Raw genomic sequence first — 24228 nt, 5'->3', positions numbered from 1 at the left:
GTGTTAGGTAGGTCGTTTTGTAACATGGTGTGTGTGTCTATGTGTGTAGAGACTATACATGTGAAATCTGAACTTTAACCTGCTTCACAGTTGTAACGTGCAATGCTGTTAAGTGTGCAAAACTACTGGGACTTCCGGGCAGGTCTACCTTATGTAAAGGACATTGGGCCTCATTCTGAGTTTGGCAGCGCGGTTACAAAGTGGTGGTAATTGCGTTATTGCCACTTTTTTGCCGCTACTGCCATGTTTTTTGCTCTGCCATTTCCAGAGTGAGGATTTACCTGGAAGTAAATCCTCCACTTAAGCACCAAAAATTGGTGGAATTACCACAGTGGAATTACTGCTCACTGTAATACTGCCAAAATCACCATGGGGTCCTATGGACTCCAAAGATGGGGACTTACACTGCCTACCACCACTCGTAAACCCGCGCGATAAGCCCACAGGACCAAGTGCTGGAAACCGTAACCATTTTTTGGCAGTAATTCAGCAGAATTGCCACCAAATTACCTGTAAACTCTGAATGAGGCCTCTAGCCTTTATTAAGGACACATCAGTGGAACACCAGACAGTGTCACATTGAATTCCACTGATGCAATCTGCTATGCTTAACTTCCCACACCTTCCCTTGTAAGGCCAGCGTCAACTAGGGCTGCAAATGATGGAACTGAACAAAAATACAAACCCTTACTTGCAGACCCGTTAGATATTCAGGTTCAGCCTACCCCTGGCCTACATCTCATAACAGCAGCAAGAAAGAGGGCTGCTGCAGCACTCTCAGACAAAGGATCTCAGTCTATTCCTGTCCTCAGTCCAAGCAGGTCCTTGGGGCAATTCTGGACACATGAAACGTCATAGCATGCCCTTCACAGGAAGGGAAAGGGTTCAGGCTCTTCTTGTGAAAATCCCTTCTCATCAAGCCAAGCAGTTCACAGCAGTACTGACAGAAATGACATGCATACTCTTCATTCCGTTTGCACGCCTACACATGCGGCCGTTGCGAGAGGGGCTGTCATCCCAATGATCACAAGCGACAGGCGACTGGGACAATCAAGCGGTTGTTTCACAAAAGGTAAAGGAAGAACTAAAGTAGTGGACTCTCACAAACATCTTACAAGGCAAGTCCTTTGCGAATCAGCCGGTGCAAGTGACAATAACAACAGAAGCTTCAAAGGTAGGGTGGGGTGCAGACTGACAGGCACTCACAAGGCAAGCCCTTTGCGAATCAGCCAGCGCAGGTGACAATAACAACAGAAGTTTCAAAGGTAGGGTGGGGTGCAGACTGACAGGCACTCACAAGGCAAGCCCTTTGCCAATCAGCCACCGCAAGTGACAATAACAACAGAAGCTTCAAAGGTAGGGTGGGGTGCAGACTGCCAGGTACTCACAAGGCAAGCCCTTTGCGAATCAGCCAGCGCAGGTGACAATAACAGAAGCTTCAAAGGTAGGGTGGGGTGCAGATTGACAGGCACTCACAGCTCAGAGCAAGTGGAACTCCCAACAGGCATCCATCCATGCATGCAAACGTGTTTGAGCTAGTGGCAATCAAACAGACACTATGCAATTTTCAAACGTTGCTCCGGCAGCAGAGTGTCCTCACAAATATGTGCAACACAACAGCCATGTACTACATCAAGAAACAGGGTGGAACGCACTCACCATTATTCTGTCGCTAATCGTTCAACAGATACGGCGGTGGCGCATACACAAGTGTTCGTTCAAGTGCAGCATGAGCCAGGTGTGTACAGCGGTCTAGCAGACAGCCTAAGCAGGCTTCTGGCTCAAGAGCGTGAGTGGGCCCTCAGCACAAATACAACATCTTCTAAGCTTGGGGTCATCCAGGCACAGACTTATTTGCACCAAATGCCAACTCGAAATGCTCAGTGTTCACGTCCACACAACCGCAACCAGGGTACCTCTTCAACGCACTTAGGATGAATTGGTCACGTATATATTTTCTTATACTCACCCTCAATCAGCTCCCCGTTTTATGTAAAGTAATTCATAAATTACTCCAGGAGGGCTTGGCTGTAATCTTCATTGCTCCAAAATGGATACAGCAACTGCAGGTGTGGTAGCCCCACTTTCAAGGTTTGTCGCTTCAGCAACCAATCAAATTGCATCCAGTACACAACCCATTGACCCAACAAAATCCCCAGATAATGCACCCCAATCCACAAACCATGAACTTGCCAACCAGCCAGCTATTTGTGTCTTTTGCGACACGTAGGGAGGGATGCCCATTGACTAAATGTACCATTGCTAGGTGGAACATAAACTGTATTCAACTCCCTTACACTTAAGCACACAAACCTCTTGCTTTCACTCCTAAAGCACATTCAATGGGAACTCTAGATTACATTGCAAATGTAACATTAGGCACAATTTGCAAAGCAGCTACTTTGAGATCGGTGCACACATTCACACAACACTACTTTGTAGATGCACATGAAATAGCAGACTCACAAGTGGCACAGGCTATGCTTAAACATTTGTTTTCAACTGTTCCTTTAACTCACCAAGGTCCTTCTGGCACTGCTTGCAGTTCTATGCAAGGTCTCGAAGTCTAAACAGATTCACAAGCCTCAGAAGGTGGACATTTCTTACCCAATAACAGTCTCCGGTGGGTTGTATCTATTTAGTTGCATGTGTCACCCACCTCCCACATGAAATATGAGAAACACACACTCGTGCTTCACTCCAAGCATGCTGTTTTCACCATGTCAGAAAATACAATCCGAGTACGTTGACGCATGAAGGATCATAGGGGCCTGTACACATGATATAGGGATAGTGCAATAGAAATGCCTCTGCCAATGCCGTTTTACTTTGCACCCACTACATGCAGCTTGTGACTATAAACAGATACAGGACACAAAAAGACTATTACTGTGTAGGTAATGTCCACCATATATGACAGAATATATAGGAAAGCAATACTATTCTTAAGATGTAATGGCATCCTACATAGGAAAACGATAAATGTTTTCCTCTGTAAAATATAACCTCTTCATGAAAGTGTACCAAATTAGGCAAGAGACGAATCTGGCCACATGCAAACCCTCAGGCCAAATTTGGTGACATTTAATGGATGGTTTAATGTAAAAATATTTTGAAAGATATGTGTCTTTTGCATTTGCTTTTCCATAGAGCCTAAAAAAACTCTCTTTCAGGACACAATATCAAAATTGTCTGTTTCAAGTTTTTGCCACGCACCTAACCTTTACCGATAACTGGTGCATACATTTTAAAATTTTGATCCACCAAACTCAAGATACTAACTTTTAAAATTCCAAACGTGTTTCCAAATATTTGAACCTGCACAGGAAGTCCTGAGTAATATCATTTGTCGTATTTATCACCCCACTGCTACCACATCAAACAGAAGGAGAGAAAACAAAAATGTACCTTTGCAGCTGGAATGACCATTTATCATCCACACACCAACTGTCTCATCCACTGCTAGCACATCAAAGAGGATCATAGCAAACCCAAACTTAGCATTACTTCAGCCATGACAATTCTAGGACATCTGTGAGAGGAGAAATACCTAAATACGTAGATACTGTCGATAGATTGATAGAAAGAATTAGGCATAGACAGGTACAGTCATGCAAGTAGATGCACGCACAGAGACAATATAGGTACAGGAACAGAGATGTGCAAGCACAGAAACCGACATTTGCATGTAAAGACACAGACTGTACAGAGACAGCCAGGTACAGATACAGAGAGAGACAGGTACATAGACAGGTAAGGGGACAGAGACACACAGGTACAAGTAGAGGTAGCCCAGTACAGTGACAGAAAGGCACAGGTACTAAAACATACAGGTACAGAGAAAGAAAGAAGAGTAGAGACCGCCACTTATATGTGTCGGCACATATAGCTGCAGGTACAGATAGCTGCAGGTACAGTGCCAAACAGAAACAGTTCCGGTCCAGAGAGAAAGTGACAAACCAGGACAGAGACAGTAAGGTACAGGTAATGACAGGTACACGTGCATACAGGTACACAGAAAGACAGACCGGTTCAGGGACAGACCTACATGTACAGATACAGAGATGGATAGGTAAAGAGATGTATAGGTGCAGAAAAAGGCAGGTGCAGAAAGACCAGTACAGAAACAAACAGGTACAAGAACAGAGTCAGACATGTGCAGGTAAAGAGCCAGACAGGTGCGAGTACAGGGGCAAACAGATACAGGCACAGAGACAGATGGGTACAGAGACAGACTGGTACCGACAGATAAACAGGTAGGCACAGAGAGCGATGAGTACATACAAAGACGGGTAAATAGATGGATAGTTAGATACAGACCACAGAGTCCAGACCTGAAAGACAAGAGAGCAGACAGAAGAGGCCAGGCCAGACAGCACACCCTGTAGACCAGATTTGTAGAGGCTAGACCCCCAGAGAGCACAGCCAAGGCCCCTAGAGAGACCAACACATACCCGAAGACGAGACTCCAAGGGCACAGACCAGTCCTCCAGAGATCAGATGAGAACCACAGAGACCACACCACATCTTACCACAGAGACCATAAAAGGCCCCAGACACCAGACTGTACCCCAGAGACTTAATCAGGTTCCTTATGCCATCCCCAATGAGGCCCTAACAACAAGACCCCAGTGGTCAGACTAGACCTCTGACTGAACCCCAGAGACCAGAATCCACAGAGACCAGGCAAGACCCCATAGATCAGAACAGACCTCAGAGACAAGAGCCCAGAAATCATACCCGGCCCCAGAGCAGACCTACCCCAAAGACAAGACCAGAACTGAGAGAACAGATCCCAGAGAGAGAGGAAGACCAGCAGACAGACACAAATCATCTAGATCAGCGGCGCACTTGGAATAAATGTATGCACATTTAACATCCTCAGAATATAAGTAGGCGTAATACACACATATATTATGGATGGTATATAAATGTGCACAGAAAATATGCTCAGTATGCATACACAAACCATACACACAAATAATATGCTTGGAATATAGATAAGAACCATACACACATATACTATGCTTGGAATATATGTAAGAACAGACAATGCACTCTGAATATGCATTTGCAACCACCCGGCCTGTAGAAAAAACACGGAAAATACACTATTAAAGTATTAGGACAGACACACAAACATATCAAAATGGAAATCAGAAGGAAAATTATTTTTGAAAGAATTAAGGTTCAAATAATAAACAGATGCAATTTAAAAACTTTGAGAATACCATTGTTATGGTACAAACACTCCATTTAAATGAAGGATATCCTTAGTACAAAGAAGTCCATCACACTACAAATGAAACCTTAATGCAAACTACACCACTGCTTTACAACACCCACTTCACAGTATTGAAACGGCACTACTGTATGTCCCTCCCTGCTCATCACTCTAAATATTAAATACCTGTACTTCTTGACCTTTCTATAGTTTGTGATACTGTTGATCACTCTATCCTCCTTTCCTCTCTTTCATTGCGTGGGCTCCCTGGTTTGGTTCTGCAATGATTTAATTCCTACCTTTCTGCTTTAGCTATTCGGTTGGCTGGACTGGCATGCAATCTTCCCGCATTCCTTTCCGACTTGGAGTCCCTCGAGGATTTCTACTGGGTCCTATCTTGTTCTCTCTTTATACCATTCCTTTGCCTGCAACTATTTCTTCATCAGTCTTTCATCTCATTTCTACACGGATGATGATACCCAAATCTTTGTCTCGTTTTCTTCTTTTTTAGACCCTATCCAATCGTTCTGTTGGCTTTCTTGTCGCCCATTCCATATTGAACTCCCACTCTCTTCATCTTCATTCTTTCAAAATAGAAGTCTTATTCTTTCCTGCTCCTACTATTCCTCCTCCTTTCCCTCTGTCATTTCTTTATTTTCCTCCTTCTCAAATTCCTCTCTGCCTGCATGAAATCTTGGCATGATTGCACTCTTCTTTTTCTCTTCATATTTCAAACACTGCTCACACCTACTACTTTCATCTCTATGGTATATGTAAAGTGTGTCCTTTTTCTCGCATTTCAGCTAAACTGTGTATTTCGTCTTTTGAAATGTTCTCATCTTGACTATTGCTCTGCCCTCTTGACTGCCCTTCCTGTCTACCAACTCGTTCCTCTTCGTTCTATCTATAATTCTTCTATTCATGAACCTTTTCTGTCTTTCGCCATGTGACTCTATAAATATTTCCCTTGCTTCTCTTTCTTGACAACCGTTTGAGTCTCATTTTCTCTTCAACTTCCACCATACAATCTTTAAGTCTATTCAAGGCTTGGCTCCCCCTTATTTCTCCTCACGTGTTCCTCACTATCTTCGATCAGTCCCTAATCCTTATTATGCACAGTTTCAGCTTCATTCTGTTCAGTCCTAGCTCCCAAACCTTTGAACCAGTCACCTCTTTCTCTGATATTTCTTACTCTACTTTTCGTTTGCAGAAACATATATTTTCAATCTCGGCACAAAATTGTTTACTTGACAATGCATACGTTTGTACCACTTTTATCTTGTAGATGGCTTTGACAAAAGCACTATATAAATTCAGTAAATGCAAATATTAGGTAACTCACATCAACACTTAAACTGAGTATTAGGAAGAGACTACCCAAGAGAGTCTCAATCTTCTTACCCACTCATGGAGGAAGCAAAGCTGAAAGACAAGCTGAAGCCATTGAGGCTTTTTTGGAGCTGGCTTGGCTTGCGCCGTCAGAATAACAGAATTTAAGATGGCGTCCTGATGAGAATGACAATATTAATGGTGAATGAACGAGGAATACGTCAGAAATGGTTTTGGGTCAGACATATGGACAGAAAGGAAAATGGGAAGACTGACAAATCGAACAGTCATTCTCTGCTATCAGTTTTCAGCTTTCCATATCTCAGCAAAATAGTCTGTTACCCTGCCGGTGCCAAGAAGGAGAAAGACCTTGTCACGTCTGATTAGTCCCACATTGACCTAGGCATACGAACGTCTTTGAAATGTGTTCTCGTAATCCATATATATAAAACGCTTAGTTATGTTTCCGTAATCAACTGATGCAATTAATCAGTGTTAAGCTGCCCACTGAAGTCCAAATGGCAAAGTGCGCCCACTTCAACAACAGCTATCATTTCATATACAGAATGAGCACGGTTCTACGCAGTCACCTTCACCTTCCACTGTCGCAAACATTTGGAATAATTTCAAGTTACTTCTTTCACCACCACTTATCTTCACACAGGGCACGGCGGTTCCAGTGTCAATGAACAGTTAATTACTGGCTCAACATTTCAGTCTCAAAAGAGCGAAACGCTGTAGGACGAATGCCTCCTCATGAGCTAAAACTGAAAGTAGGTGCTGTAATTATACTACTACACACTCTTATACCATCATGGGGACTCTGCAATGGAACAAGGTTGACAATTACGCATCTACAAAAACACATCATAGAGGCCCGCGTAATCGATCTAACTTAAATACTGTTCTTATACCTCGCATACCTCTCATTCCATCTGATACTTTTAGCTTTTTCAATGATAATGACCATTAATAAGTCACAGGGACCTACGCCCCCTTCCTGGAAGCAATCAGTGGTAATTCTGATATTTAAGTAGGGGGACCGAAGCGACCCTATGAATTACCGACTGATATTGACCTTTAAGTTATGCTAGAATAGCGTATGTTACGCCGGGAACAGCTAGTATCTTTTTATTTTCTTTGGTTTGCAAGAGTGCCGTCCGAAATAGTGATATCAAACCTGGGTTAAACTTTCCTTTGTTTTATCCCTGCAGAAGCAACGCTACTGATGTGGGGAGATGTCGACGCGTTATTCATTTCAGAAGACATTGATAAAGAGATGACCAGAGAAGATGTGAAAATTAAAAATGGTGAAAGGGTATGTAGCTCCAGTGGGCGAGTGGGGCAAAGACATATTGTTAAATGTTTTCCTTTTACTGACTGGTTTTGAAAGCAGACTACCTTATTGTATACACTGTCACTGTCATTTTCCAGTTAGTTTTCAGCCATTTTACTGTAGTGCCATTTCAAGGAAGTAAATCTAGTTAAATATTTTTATCTAAGATGCTTAGTATGAAACCAATTCAACCTGACTTCCTGATTCTCACTCCATATGTTATACACTCCTTTATAGGACAGTATAAGGTCCTATACTGTCCTATAGGTAAGGTGAAACTTATGAGTCATTGGACATGCCAATAATCCATTCATGGGTAATACCTTTTAGCCCCTTGGATGCATCAACAATTTCCTAATACAATTGTCTGCCTCGGTGTCCCAATCACTGGAAAGTTTGGTCCAAATCCGTCCAAAGTTTGAACAGTTCTAAAGCATCAAATAAAGTTCTGTCTTTTACATGTTGCTTTGGTTTTCACATGTGAGTAGGCTTGCCAAACTTGCTCTTATAATACATATGTGCTCATCGGCTTTGCAACGGGAACGCGCCGAGTTAAGGTGGTCATGACTTCCCACATCTGCTGAATTTCAAGGGTTTTGTTGCGTTAAATCTGGACAAATTAACTGCACCTTAACTAATGTTTTGTTCAGTGAATTTCAAGAGTTTGTTTACCTTCAGCCATGTCCACTGTACATGTTCCCCCAATATGTTTCTTTTGGGCCCACTAGGTGGCTGTGGCCACTCTACATGTCTTTACGGCCCACTAGCCAGGGCCTGGCCAGTGACCTCGGCGTTCAGCCATGCCCACTGTATCTTTTAAAACACTAACTTTCACTCCTGCGCACTCACCATGGCCTTCACCCATTACCATTGGCTCCGGCCTTCGGCCGTGGCCTCTTTACATGTTGCTCGAATTGCTTTCTTCCAGTCCCACTAGCCATGGTCTTTGGCCATGGCCACTGTCCATGGCCTTTGACCGTGGCCACTCTACATATTGCTCCAATAGGTTTCCTAAACTGGCCCACTAGCCATTACCTTCAGCCGTGGCCACACCACTAGGTTTCTTTTGGGCACCATAGCCATGGCCTTCGGTCATGACAATTTCAACCCAATTTCACATGGTTTCCACTTTCCCCCTCCCCACCTCTCGCCTGATGCCATTTCATCTTTTCTCCTCCTTCAAATGGCATTTTTTCCACTTTCTGTTTTTGACTAACCCCGGTTATTTCAGAAATAACCATGGTTATCTCTTGCATCAAACAAAACAAAATGGTGCCTTTTTCATTTCTGAAAAAGCCTCTGTGGTGCTTTGTGGGACACATATAAAACTATAATTTTGGGAGAATGATGCACTCCCTCCCAATCAAGTATTCAAACAACTAATGGATGGAATAACCCCAGTCCCCTCCCGGAAATCAAGACAATGTTTTGTGCCCAAGTTGTTTCATACCTGGTCCAATTTGGTCCAGCGTTTTTTGCTGGGCGCTGTGCAGATGTTTGGACATTTTCTCTATGGGGAAATGAATGGGAGTAGGCTGAAAACAGTGTTTTCTTGCTTTCATAATAACTTTTTAATTTCTTACTTTTTGTTTGCGAAATTTCCGTCATGTGAGATTCAAACGTTATTAGCAATTCAATGTTCAGGTTTCTTATGGAACTTGATACTCAACTATAGTGCGGCGTGTATACATATATTAATATATATATATATATATATTTATACCTTCTCCTACCTGTGAGGCTAAGAACCTCAGGGTCATCTTCAACTCTACACTCTCCTTCTCTCCTCACATCTCTGATGGCTCTAAGAAGGCAAACTTCCAGCTGCACCTCCTCAGAGGTATTCTTCCCTTCCTCACTTTCCCCCAGAAGCTCACTGTTTCCAGAGCTCTGGTTCTCTCTAGGCTGGACTACTGCAACAACCTCTTTCTAAATATTCCTGCCTCTACTCTCCATCCTCTACAACTCATTCAGAACAGGACTGCGCAAATTTTCCTTGGCCTCAAGCCCACGGATAGTATCTCTCCAGCTCTGAAATCCCTTCACTTGCTCCCAGTGGCGGCAATGATCAGGTTCAAGAGCCTTTGCATTGTTCACAAGGCTTTCTGGGACCTGGGAACACTCTGCCTCCAACTCTCTATTCCTAAATATTTGCCTTCTCAAGCTCTCCGCTCTTCCACCTCCAACTCTCTGAGGGTCAGTCGCTTTTCCAAGCAAAGAGTTGGGGGCATATCTCTTTGGGGCCTCCCTCTGGAACAGCCTCCCTGCCTCTCTGAAACCTGAGCAGAACCATCTCCGGTTCCAGAAGCAACTCAAGACCTTTCTCTTTGCTTCAGCCTTCTCTCTTCCTCTCCCTTGCTGATCACCTGCCTGTTCCATGCACTGGCCTCCTGGTCACCCTCTGAATTCGGGCCCAGGTGCCTGCCTGTCCAGCTGCAGTGCTGCACTGCCTCTTGTCTCCCCTGCACTTGTGCTCTGTATCTGTAACCCTACAGTCCCTTCTCTTGCACTTATTTGCCACCCGTTGGCTGCACTTATTAGTACCCACACTTGCCACCCGTTGGCTGCACTCTTGTTGTTTCTCCTTGTCCTGCACTTCTCCATCCTCCCCCTACCCTCAGCACTTCTCCCTCCCCACTTCCCTGCTCTTGCGCGATAAGAATGACACAAAGCCTAGTAAGATCAGTGTTCGTTGTTTTGTCCTCCCTTTTGTTTACCCCGCCTTGTATTGTCACACCTAGAAACACTTGGGTACAGGCACGTTCTAAATGCCATATAATATCATTTCTGATGTTTGTTAATCTGCTTAGAATCACATGCTGTGCATAGGTCCGACATCCAGTGGTCACTGCGGAGTATTGCATTTTGTTTTTCGTAGTCGAAAAGGGGACGTCGACAAGGCGTGTCTGTAACACTATCCCTATAGTGACGTGCGTTGTACCCACAATCCCTGACGCGTCGAGGTCCCTCAGATTGTTTTTTTCCGCCCAGCTTATGGTCGCCTTACGCGGAGCTCCTAGAGAGACATTGCAAAACAATTACTACGGACCTCGGTCCTTAATATATACTTATTGTTAAAGATCCCTCCCCTCGACATTAGCTGTGAAGCTGTTTCTCCGCCGAGCAAGTTTTCGACGGAGGGGAAGAGACGGAGGAGATCCTTTGGCGCTGCCGAACACGTGGCCAGACCTCGCCGGCCAACATACAGTAGGGAGAGTGGGGGTTCGACTTTTATCTTCTCGTCGAGAATGTCTTTCTTTCTCCCCTATCTTTCCCTTGGGGTTGTTATCACCAGTTTTTATTGCCTCAGCTATGGAGAGGACACCTTTTAAGTTTTGCCCACGCTGTAGGGGCAAATACACTTGGAAGGACAAACACAAGCTCTGTAATTGTTGCTTGCCACTCGATCATAAAGAGGACAGCTGCGTGGCCTGTAAGCTCTTGAAACCAAGAACTCTTAAAGAACGGAAAGTTAAGAGGTGGGCGGACTACGCTATGTCGAAGTCAGTTTCCTCACCCGCCGCCGCTGTTACAGAAAGTGACGAGGAGGGTGATAACTCGACGTCCGTTACGGAAGTCATTAACCCCCAGAAGGAGCGCTCGCGCTCCTCGACGTCCGTCCCCGGCCCCGACAGGCTCGGCTCACGCCCTGCTTATGGGGATGAACACCCCGGCGACAAGGACGCACACAGACCCCATAGACGTAAGCACACAACCCACGGCTCTTCTTCGTCGAGGACGAAGGATCCACCAGCGCCGAAGGGGACGCAGGGCACTCCGGCGTCGACCTCAGACCGTAAGGGTCTCAAGCCCCACCCGCAAACGCAGCCGGGACCAGCGATACGCCCTGCTTATGGGGATGAACACCCCGGCGACAAGGACGCACACAGACCCCATAGACGTAAGCACACAACCCACGGCTCTTCTTCGTCGAGGACGAAGGATCCACCAGCGCCGAAGGGGACGCAGGGCACTCCGGCGTCGACCTCAGACCGTAAGGGTCTCAAGCCCCACCCGCAAACGCAGCCGGGACCAGCGATTGGGCTTTCATCTAACACGGGCGCTACCTCAAAAACATCCAACGTAACGCTCCATAGAGCGGCCGTCGAGAAACAACGCGTAACGCAGGCAACGCCGACTCCAGAACCCTCTACTGATGAACTCGTCGTCGAGAACCTGGCGAGAATTGTTTCCGAGGACAAACATAAGCGGACGATGAAACAGACGTCGAATACCGCACCCAAGGAAATAGAAACGCCGAAAAAGCACAAGAGTAGCCAGGAACTGCCCCATTCATCTAAAGGCACTTCTGAACTACCGGAGGGCTTTTCTGAGGGCGACGGAAACCTTTTGTCGACGTTGTGGGAGCGTTCTAAGCGTTTTGAAGGTGAAAACACTGATTTCCTATTCAGGGGTCCCCCATGAGACCCTGGAAAGACTCCATTCTTGTATGGAAAAAATGGAAAGGTTTTTGGGTAGCCAAAACCCACGCACACCCAAAAGACCAAGAGAATGGACCCAGGATGACCCTAGGGTCAAGATTCCTAGGCTGTTTCCCCCTTCTACAGACGCGTATGACCTCACTGAAGAGGAGCAATACCTCCAGGAAGATGAGGAGTGTTTGGGTGGAGAGGAAGAACATGAGGAGGAGAGGTTTGAAGAAGATCCTTACACTAGTGCAGGAGCTTTTGAAGAAGATACAGCTACCTCACAGCCCTGGCAGTCCCCATCAGTGCAGCCTTGGCAATCCCCATCAGTGCACTCAGACCCTGATGTCTTTCACCCTTCTCCTCCCAAGGACTCACCTATTGGGAACACCTCCCCCATAGATGACCAACCTTCACTTATTGCACTATTGTGCAAGGCAACAGCGCATTTTGAAATAGACATAGGGGAGACTCTTCCGGACATAGACTTTGTAGAAAAAGTTATTAAAGAAAAAGCCCCGGTCAGTCAGTCTATTCCGCTCCTGGCTTCTATAAGGAGAAGAATAACTCCTTCCCTTTCCAATCCGGCCTTAGTCAGAGGGGTCAACCCTCGGATAGAAAAGCTCTTCAGCCCTTCGTCTTCTGACCCTTTGTACATCAGGGGACATTCTATTCCGGACTCCCTGGTAGTTACTAATACAAGAAAGAGAGCGGGGGTACCACTATCTACTAGTGAGGCACCACCTGACAAAGAGGGCAAGAAGCTCTATGCACTTGGCAAGAGAATCACGACCTCCGCCGCCTTCTCAACTAGGATTGCAAATAACAATTCCCTACTAGCTAGCTACGCAGATGCACAGTGGAGCAAGCTGCGCAGCGAAGCAGAGGACGCACCAGAACCCCTGCGTTCACGCATGTTAGCTGCTATATCAGAGGGAACTCTTGTAAACCAGGGCATCGTAAAGAACTCCTTAGATGCCGCAGAGACAGCTGGCCGTTCCCTGGTTCAGGGAATACTTCTCAAACGCCATGTCTGGCTGCGCAATTCGGGATTTAAGCCGGAAACCCAGGCTTCCCTGATAAATAAGCCCATAGAGCAAACACATCTGTTTGGGAAAGCAGTTGATGAGGCCCTAGAACATGCGAAGAAAGAGTTTGATACCATCAAGACTCTTGACCAAATTTCTAGGCCACCTAACAGACGCAGCTATGGCAATAGACGCTCCTTTCGTGGCCAACGCCAGCAGCAAAGCCAACAGCAATTTTACTCTGCTACCAACTGGCCCTCTAACCAAAGCACCCAGTTCAGTGAAAGAGGCCAACGTTGTGGCAAAGGAAGAGGGCGCGGCTCCAGTCCCAAAGGCCCCACGCCCAATACCAACAAATGACCCGAAGATTCGGGTCCCCTCCCATGCATCACCGGTCGGGGGCCGGCTAACATCGTTCCTTTCAGCATGGGAGGGAATGATGTCAGACCGCTGGGTATTATCCACCATAGCCCACGGATACTGCATCGAATTCAACGGTTCCCCGAAATACAGACCCCCACGGAACCGGCGCATGACACCGGAACACCTCACTATTCTTCTTCAAGAAGTAGAAGAGCTACTGAAAAAAGAAGCTATAGAGGCTGTCCCCCTATCTCAGGTAACAGAAGGTATTTATTCAGTGTACTTCCTTGTACCCAAAAAGGATTTAACCATGCACCCTGTATTAGATCTGCGTCCAGCGAACAAGTTTGTCAAACCCCAAAGGTTTTGAATGGTGACCTTGCAGGAAGTAATCCCACTGTTATCACAGGGGGATTACATGACAACACTAGACATGAAAGATGCATACTTTCATATTTTAATGTTGCCAGCGCACAGAAAATACCTCAGGTTCAAGATAGGGGACAAACACTACCAGTTCAGAGTACTACCCTTCGGGATAGCATCTGCACCAAGGGTATTCACGAAAGTACTGGCAGTGGCAGCGGCCCACCTGCGCAGGTTATCCATCCCGGTATACCCTTACCTCGACGACTGGCTCATAACAGGGGATTCTTACGAAACATGCTTCTCCAATACCCAAAAGACCGTAGACCTTTTGTCCCAACTGGGCTTCTCCATCAACGAAAAGAAGTCCAGCTTAGACCCCAGCCAAATCAAACAATTCCTAGGAGCTCTAATTCGAACAAAGGACGGCCTCGTCTTCCCCTCCAACGAGAGGGTCCAAAACATGCTGTTTCAGATCCCCCATTACGTGGCAGGTCGAGAGGTGACGGTACGCAAAGCAATGCGCTTGCTAGGGATGATGGCGTCATGTATTTATTTGGTACCTCACGCGCGTCTGCGCATGCGCCCAATGCAAGAGTGGCTCTACAGCCAGTGGTGTCAGGCCAGCGGACAATGGGACGATCTAGTGGTGGTCTTGCAGGCCTTGGTTCTCTCGCTACGGTGGTGGACAAAGGAAAACCTGTTATCAGGGAAAACTTTTGCCACACCCGCAGTGGAAGCCACTCTAACCACAGACGCATCCCTTACAGGATGGGGGGCTCACCTATCCCATCAGACTGCTCACGGAGTGTGGACTCTGAGCTTAGCATCCACGCATATAAACCTGCTGGAACTTCTAGCGGTGTTCAAAGCACTGAAAGCTTTTCAGGAACACTTACAAGGAAAGACAGTGATGGTCCTCACAGACAGCACCACAGCCATGTACTATCTCAACAAGCAAGGGGGCACTCACTCTCCAGGACTGTCCAAGCTGTCCCAGAATATATGGAGGTGGGCTCTCAAACACAACATGTTCCTACTATCACAACATGTACCAGGGGAACTCAATCTGCTAGCAGACAAACTCAGCAGAGACTTCCCCCTGCCCAAAGAGTATGAATGGCAATTACACAAAGACATCGTCTTAGACGTCTTCACGCAATGGGGATTCCCGGAAATAGACCTGTTCGCAACCCTGGAGAACTCACAATGCCAAAGTTACGCCTCCAGGTACCCCCAGAACCAGTCCAAGGGGAACGGTCTGTTGATTCAATGGTCAGGGAAATTTGTTTACGCCTTTCCCCCGACTCCCCTCCTCAACAAAGTGGTGCACAAGATGCACCAGGAGCAGGTTACCATGATACTAGTGGCCCCAATGTGGGCCCGGCAGCCATGGTTCGCCCACTTGATGGAGATGTCCCTATCTCCCCCAATGAAACTTCCCTGCCCGTACAACATGCTGTCACAAGACAAGGGCAGGACACTGCATCCATGCCCTCAGACCATGAACTTAGCAGCCTGGCTCCTGAGATCATAGAATTTGGACATTTACATCTCCCTCAGAGATGTATGGACATCCTCAGGGAAGCCAGAAAACCTAATACTCGCCACTGCTATCTAGCAAGTGGAAAAGATTTATCATCTGGTGTAGAAGTAAGAACATCAACCCGGTTGACTGCTCTGCCACTACCATTATTCTGTACTTGACCCATTTACTGGATTCAGGTCTAGTGTTTAATTCCATTAAAGTCCACCTAGCGGCACTTTCTGCATACACCACTTCCCAACTTAAAGTGTTGTGGTGGAAGATACCAGTTATCAAGGCCTTCATGGAGGGGGTAAAGAGAATACACCCCACGATAGCTAACCCAGCTCCCGGATGGGACTTAAACGTGGTACTTTCTAGACTCATGGGCACTCCTTTCGAACCCATGCACAAGGCAACTCTTAAATACCTCACTCTTAAGACTGCTTTCCTAATAGCTATCACCTCCATTAGGAGAGTAAGTGAACTACAGGCTCTTTCTGTACTAGACCCCTTCGTATCAGTTCACAAGGATAAGGTGGTTCTTCGCACACACCCAAGGTTTGCACCAAAATTCATCTCAAAATTTCATGTAAACCAATCTATAGAACTACCAACGTTCTTTCAAAACCCTTCCAGCTTGGGAGAAAAAAGTCTGCATATACTAGATGTACGCAGAGCTGTCATGTTCTACATGGAAAGAACCAGAACACTGAGAAAGACTAATCAGTTCTTTGTCTCGGTGGCAGCAGGAAGAGAAGGAGATGCAGTCTCTAAGTCCACTATATCTAGATGGATTGTACAATGCATCACTCTCTGTTACACTCTTGCTAAGAGAGAACTGCCCTTCAAGCCAAGAGCACATTCCACTCGAGGCACTGGGGCTTCCATAGCATTCATTGCAAATGTTCCCCTTGAGTCCATCTGCAAAGCGGCTACCTGGAGTTCTGTGCACACCTTTACAAAACACTACTGTCTAGATGCACACTCTAGATCTGACTCCCAGGTGGGACAGGCAGTATTAAGACATCTTTTCTCTACTGTTCCTTCTCATAACCCGCCACCAACTCCGGGTACTGCTCGCTAGTCTATGCACAGCATGTGATTCTAAGCAGATTAACAAACATCAGAAGACAATGCATTACTTACCGTAAAAGCATTTCTGATGGTTGTATCTGCTTAGATTCACATGCGCCCGCCCTTCCTCCCCGCTCTGATGGAAGGAACATAGACATCCTCTACTATATTTCTCTCTTTTCTGTACTCACTCACGTCTAGAAGGCTCCCTCAGGGCAGAAAAATACAAACAGAGGGACCTCGACGCGTGAGGGATTGTGGGTACAACGCACGTCACTATAGGGATAGTGTTACAGACACGCCTTGTCGACGTCCCCTTTTCGACTACGAAAAACAAAATGCAATACTCCGCAGTGACCACTGGATGTCGGACCTATGCACAGCATGTGAATCTAAGCAGATACAACCATCAGAAATGCTTTTACGGTAAGTAATGCATTGTCATGTATATATATTCTGATGCTTGTGAAATCTGCTTAGATCACATGCTATGCATAGGCCGACATCTAGTGGAAGCTGCAGTGTATTACAGTTGTTTTTCGAAACTCAAAAATGGACGTCGAAAAGGGGCGTGCCAGTAATACTATCCCTATTGTGACGTCCCCTGTACCCATGATCCCTCACGCGTGTAGGTCCCTCAGATTGTTTTTTTCCACCATCGTCAGCAGTCGCATATTTGCGAAGTGCATTACGGCTTACGGCATTGACCTTTCTAATTAAGTTAGAATCTCTTGCTGTCCTTTACCAACGCTGTGTGTCGACGCGGTAAAGACTCCAGGAAGACTACGAAGCTGTCCGTCGGACGAAGATTTCGAGGGCGCCACCTAGCCTTGGAAGGCCCTTTTGGGCCTCGGGCTTACAGTAGGGAGAGTGGGGGGTGGTCATAAACATGTATATTCCCACCATTTCCCATTGTCACCCAGCTGTCTGCCAACGAAATGGAGCGTACTCCCTTTAAATTCTTCCCATCCTGCAACAAAAAATATACGTCGGTCGACAAATGCATGGTCTGTAACCTTTGTTTGCACAGAGACCATGACAAGGCTCATTGTCGGGTCTGTAAACTGCTCGGACCCAAGACCCTCAAGGACAGGTAGATAAATCTTTGGGCCCATTACGCCATGCAGGCAGAGGCCACCATGTTTGTTGAAAAGGCGTTCAGCGAAGGCGCCGGCGCCGTCCCTTCGGACGGCGAGGGTGACGGGGAACCTGGACGTTCCCCAGTGCCAGCCCCCGACTCTAACAGACAGGCCGGCGGTCCTGTTACGAGGAAGACAACCGGCAGCAAGGCACAACACTCTCCCACACTATGCACATTCCCCACGGCGGTGCAGGCGAAGTCACACGCCGAGAGTCGACGACGAAGGGCAGATCCTCTGATCAGAAGTCCTCTGAGCGCCCCATATGGCCGTCTCATGACAAGCCCGCTAAAACAAAAGACGTCGGACTCAAAACACCCCAGCCCGGCCTTGCAGTGTCGAAAATCGCCACGCAAGCCATCCCTGCAGTCGAGACTCGACCTACACCCGGGGACAAAGCCAGGGAGTCAGGATTGCCCCATTCTGCTGATATACAGACCCCCAAAGGCCCTACCTCGACCCCTATCTCCAAAAAGGTTTCCTTAAAGAGCAGGGATCATAAAGAAAAGCACAAGTCCAGCTTCTCTAAGGATAAGGACTCGGGGAACAGGAGAGACACACCTAAAGAGCAGTCATCCACCCCAGAACCTGTGGTTCTTCCTGCCCAAGACACCTATGAGGAGCCTGATGAAGTAGATCAGCCTGATCCTATCTGTGTAGATGAGGAAGTGCTATTTGAGGAAGAGCTATATCCCACCTCTACCCCTACTTCTATCCACTGTTCTGCCTCATGGTCCACAAAGGATATTGATAGAGTCATGAGACGTATGACTTGTTTGGCTAATTGTTTGATGAACATCCACATGTTCTCACAAATCTTGCTAACACGCATCCCACTACCCAGGCGTCAGGCTCAAACACAAGAGACACACCCTCTCAGTCCCAAATATCGGCACAACCGGCTGAGAAAAGATCTTTTCCCCCAGTGGAAACGACGCCGGGGGGGGAATCGATCAGGATCAAGATGACACTGAGTCGGTAGTTTTTGCAATGGACTCTCTGGTCCCACAAGACCCTCCTTTACCCGACTCCCCTGTGGACAACCAGCCCCTGTTCAATGATATACTCCTAACGGCTGCAGAGCATTTTGGGATCGAAATGCAAGTGATCCAACAGGAAAATGATTTTGCAGAAAATATCTTGGGCGACAAGAAACCTGCAGCCCAATTTATTCCCCTGCTTAAGTCAGTCCAAAGAAGGATTCAGCCTTCCTTAGAAAGGCCTAATGAAACCAGGGCGGTAAACCCCAGAATTGAAAAGCTGTTCCGCCCAGCGTCTTTCGACCCCTGATATATAAGAGTCAACTTCGGCCAGACTCTTTGGTAGTCACCACTACCAGGAAGAGAGCTGGTACCCCCTTGGCTTCCTCTGAAGCTCGTCCAGACAAGGAGAGCAAAAACTGTATGCCATGGGTAGGAAGATAGCATCATCAGCGGCATACTAAGCGCAGATAGCAAATACTTCCACCTTACTATCCAGCTACGACTGCACCAAATGGGATGAGGTCACAGCCCTGGCAGAGTCAGCACCAGAGCCACTTAAATCCAAACTCTCCCTTCTCGCTGCCGAAGGCAGAGCTAAAGCTGGCGTTCATCTCAAATATATCTTTGATGCAGTAGATAACATTGGCTGCGTGGTCACGGAAGCCACAATTTTAAAAAGCCATGCCTGGCTTAGACAGTCAGGGTTTAAATTGGAAACTCAAGCTACCTTACTCAACATGCCTGTTGAGCAGAATGTGTTGTTTGGTAAAGCAGTTGAGGACGCTCTAAAGTCCCCCAAGGAAGAATATGAGACACTAAAAAGCCTTGGCCAACTGACAAACAAACAAGCTGGCCAAAGAGGTGGCAATCATTTTAGTCGCTTTTGGGGTAAAAATACACAAAGAGGCACCAGATATAATCAGAGCCAAGGTTCCTCATGGAACACCAACCAACAGGCTACCCAGGGTTACCCCAGAGGTCAGCGCAGGGCTCGCGGAAGAGGGAGAGGTTCCCCCACCAGAGGTGGAGGGACACCCTCCAAGCAATGACACCCTGCTACAGCTCTCCTCCAATGCCTCCCCAGTCGGGGGACGAATATCTTCTTTCACCCATGCACAGGAGGGTATAACCTCAGACAAGTGGGTGCTGTCAACGGTGACAGGAGGTTACTGTATAGAACTCCAGGAAAGACCATCAAACCTCCCACCGCACCAGAAAAAACCATCACAGGAAGAACAACTCATCCTGCTGGAGGAAGTCAAGGCTCTACTCCTCAAGGACACCATCGAAGTTGTGCCGTACAACGAGGTAAACAAGGGTATTTATTCAACGTACTTCCTTGTTCCAAAGGAAGATCTGACCATGCGCCCGGTACTAGACCTGCGCCCTGCAAACAAGTTTGTGAAGCCACAAAGATTTCGCATGACAGCGCAAAAATAAGTAATCCCTCTGTTAAAACGGGGGGATTACATGGCAACATTGGACATGAAAGATGCTTAATTTCATATTTCAATGTTCCCAGCGCACAGAAAATTTGTGCGGTTGAAATAGCAGACCAACACTACCAGTTCAAGGTGCTGCCCTTTCGGATAGACTCGGCTCCAAGGGTGTTCACCAAGGTACTGTCGTTGGTGGCAGCGCACCTACACAGGGTGTCAATCCCATTGTACCTTTACCTGGACGACTGGCTGATCACGGGAGAAACTTATAATCTTTGCAAGCTAAACATGCAAAGAGTTATAGACTTTCTCTTCCAATTCAGCTTCTCAATAAACAAGAAAAAGTCAAGTCTGGTACCAAACACATCGAAACAGTTCTTAGAAGCTGTATTAGATACAAAAACAGGCGTAGCCTTCCCATCCATGGAAAGAGGTCTCCGGATAAGCGTACGCAAAGCTATTCGTCTGCTAGGTATGATGGCATTGTGCATTTACCTGGTCCCCCACGCGCGCCTGTGCATGCGACCAATGCAGGAGTGGTTGGCCAAGCAATGGTCTCAGGCAAGTGGTCAGTGGGACGATCTAGTGGTTGTTTCACCAACACTGGTTCAAAACTTACACTGGTGGTCAAGGGAGAATCTGCTCAAGGGGAAGCCTTTCCACGAACCGGAAGCACATGTGATCGTCACAACAGACGCGTCACTTTCCAAGTGGTGGGCCCACTACCTTCACCACACAGCACACGGCCTGTGGTCACAAAAGACTGCACAAAGGCATATAAACATACTAGAGTTATTGGCAATCCTCAAGGCACTACAAGCCTTCGAAGACCATCTAACAATAACAAACCGATCGGTACAAGTCCTAACAGACGGCACTACCACTATGTTCTATGTCAACAAACAGGGAGGTACACACTCTCCAAATCTGTCCAAGTTGGCACAAAAAATATGGAAGTGGGCACTCAGACGGGGGATGCCCCTATCCTTCCAACATGTTCCAGGGGTACTCAACACTCTAGCGGACACTCTTAACAGAGATCCTCTGCGAAGAGAGCACGAGTGGCAACTGCACGCAGACGTAGTAGACCACATCGTCTCTCTTTGGGGCTACCCCTCTCTAGACTTGTTCGCTACAAAAGAGAACAAGCAATGCCCAGACTTCGCGTCCGGATTCCCCCTACCAGACACCAAAGGGAATGCCCTATGGATGAACTGGTCAGGGAGATTTGCTTACGCTTTTCCCCCCGACTCCATTAATCAGCAGGGAAGTGAACAAGATACACAGGGAACGGATGACACTCATCCTAGTTGCTCCTATGTGTGCGAGACAACCGTGATATCCACATCTGTGCAAACTAGCGATGTGCGACCTCATCAAACTCCCGTACCATGTCAACCTGTTGACTCAACACGGGGGGTCAACAATACATCCACAACCTCACTCTTTGAACCTGGCAGCATGGCTCCTGAAGTCATAGAGTTCGGACACCTTAATCTTCCACAACGGTCTATGGACATCCTGAAAGAAGCACGGAAGCCAAACACCATACACTGCTATTTCCACAAGTGGAAGAGATTCGTCATTTGGTGTCAATCTAGGCAGATAAACCCCTTAGAGTGTACCCCATCACACATTCTTACTTACATGCTCCACCTGTTGGATTCAGGGTTGGTCTTTAATTCTCTTAAAGCCCACCTAACAGCTTCATCAGCATACACCACCTCTCAAAGTAAGATCTCATGCTGGAAAGTGCCAGTCATTAAGGTATTCATGGAAGGAATAAAGAGACTACACCCTCCGTTCTCTAATCCCCCGCCTGGTTGGTATCTAAATGTAGTACTAGCAAAACTCATGGGACCCCCCCTTCGAGCCTTTGCATCAGGCTACTCTTAGACACATAAGCTATAAAACTGCCTTCTTAGTGGCAATTACCTCTATAAGAAGAGTCAGCAAACTCCAAGCCTTGTCAGTGCAGGACCCTTTCTTTATCATTCATAAAGACAAATTGGTTTTACGGACGCACCTAAATTAATTTCCAAGTTTCACGTAAACCAGTCCATCGAGCTCCCGGCCTTCTTCCAGAAGCCAACAACCTCAGCTGAGGTCAAACTCTATACACTAGATGTGAGGAGGGCGGTTCTCTACTACGTAGATAAGACCAAACCATTGAGGAAGACTGATCAACTGTTTGTCTCCATGGCTACAGGCAGACAGGGAGAACGGGTTTCCAAAAGAGCCATCTCCAAATGGATAGTCAAATGTATACAATTATGCTATTCATTATCAGACAAAACACTGCCTATAACACCAAGAGCCCACTCCACACAAGGTACCGGGGCCATTCTAGCCTTCATGGACAGCATTTTCAAGGCAGCTACATGGAGCTCAGTTCATACCTTCACTCAGCACTACTGCATTGACACCCATTCCAAGACAGATACACAGGTGGAACAAGCGGTTCTAAAACATCTATTTGCCGCTACTCCTTCTCCTGACCCACCACCTTCTCATAACACTGCTCGCTAATCTTTGCATAGCATGTGATCTAAGCAGATTTCACAAGCATCAGAAGGAATACATTAATCACCGTAATCGTATTTCTGGTGCTTGTATCTGCTTAGATTCACATGCGCCCACCTTTCCTCCCCTAAGAGAAGGTGCATAGATGTTACATGAGCTTTTCATATATCTGCTTGGATACTCTGTACTCACGCACTCCTCATGCTACCTCATGTCAGAAAAAATACAAAATGAGGGACCTACACGCGTGAGGGATCATGGGTACAGGGGATGTCACAATAGGGATAGTATTACTGGCACGCCCCTTTTCGACGTCCATTTTCGAGTTTCGAAAAACAACTGTAATACTCTGCAGCTTCCACTAGATGTCAGCCTTTGCATAACATGTGAATCTAAGCAGATACAAGCACCAGAAATACGATTACGATGAGTAATGTATTCCATATGCCCCCCTTGACGGAAAGTCACCAAACCATATCATTTTTTGGCATAGTTTGGCGAGGATTCGTCGAACGGCGCCAAAGTTATAAGCCTCCCAAAAACTGCTCGTCCTATGGGTTGAGAAACTTAACGATAGCTATAGGGTTGCTACCGCAGACCATGTAATATATGTTTATATAGAATAGAATGTTGATCCAGAAAGAAACAAGTTGATACCTTAATTACGCTAACAAAAGCAATTTATTTAGCATATTTGCAAACATTTGTGGAATGTCTCCACTTCTTCAGGCAGGTTTGGAATGAAAGCTTTGAAAAACATCACATCATTACAGCGTGCACATCCCCTCCTGCAGATACCCTTTTATTTGTGCCTGTCTACCTGATTTGTAGTTTTGCTCAGAGAGACATGTATTGGATGTTCATCTCCCCAACACATTACGATCTTCATGGTCTACGTGGTATACTGTGTTAAGTGGGGGAGGGGTCAGTGAAACTGGAGAGCAGGGAATAAAGCAAAAACAGCCCACCCTGTTAGAGGGCTCTCAGAAAGGCAGGATGGGATGGTTAGGTGTCAGTCATTGTATATGCAATCCAGTTGAAGCTCGGTATGTCAGGCCAGTCCCTTTACAAGATCAGTGGTAGCTCAATGGGGAGTTGAACATCCAATACATGTCTCTCTGAGCAAAACTACAAATCAGGTACAGACAGGCACAGATAACGAGATATATGTAGGAGGGGCTGTAACAACTTTTTACACTGTCAGTAAAAAAGCTATTTACAATTAATTCTTCAAGACCAATTTTCACTACCCACATTTCCATTATTCGATGCAAATCAATTGTTAAAAGGATAATACAATAAAAAAATAAAAAGCCCCAAGAGGTAGGTAAACTTCCCCAATTAATATCCTTTTGAGAGGCCTAGATTAGAATCCATAACACACACTGGGCCTCATTACGACCCTGGCGGTAATCGCCCGTCATTACCACCATGGCGTAATGAGCGTTTACGCCGTGGGACGATGGCGT

At 46.5% G+C, this 24228-nt stretch overlaps 1 protein-coding gene across 1 annotated transcript in view; it reads left to right on the top strand.

The window, feature by feature from the left end:
- CFB (complement factor B) overlaps window positions 1–24228 on the top strand; it is a 254630-nt gene that overhangs the window by 153469 nt on the left and 76933 nt on the right. The window contains exon 15 of the mRNA XM_069635005.1: window positions 7768–7871. Coding sequence (XP_069491106.1) covers window positions 7768–7871 — 104 coding nt within the window. The remainder of the gene's footprint in view (window positions 1–7767; window positions 7872–24228) is intronic.

Source organism: Ambystoma mexicanum, chromosome 13, assembly GCF_040938575.1.
Source record: "Ambystoma mexicanum isolate Mex_15411 chromosome 13, UKY_AmexF1_1, whole genome shotgun sequence".
In the NCBI taxonomy this organism is placed as follows: domain Eukaryota; kingdom Metazoa; phylum Chordata; class Amphibia; order Caudata; family Ambystomatidae; genus Ambystoma; species Ambystoma mexicanum.
The sequence above is the reverse complement of the archived record's forward strand: the minus strand, read 5'-3'. Positions and strand labels throughout refer to the sequence as shown.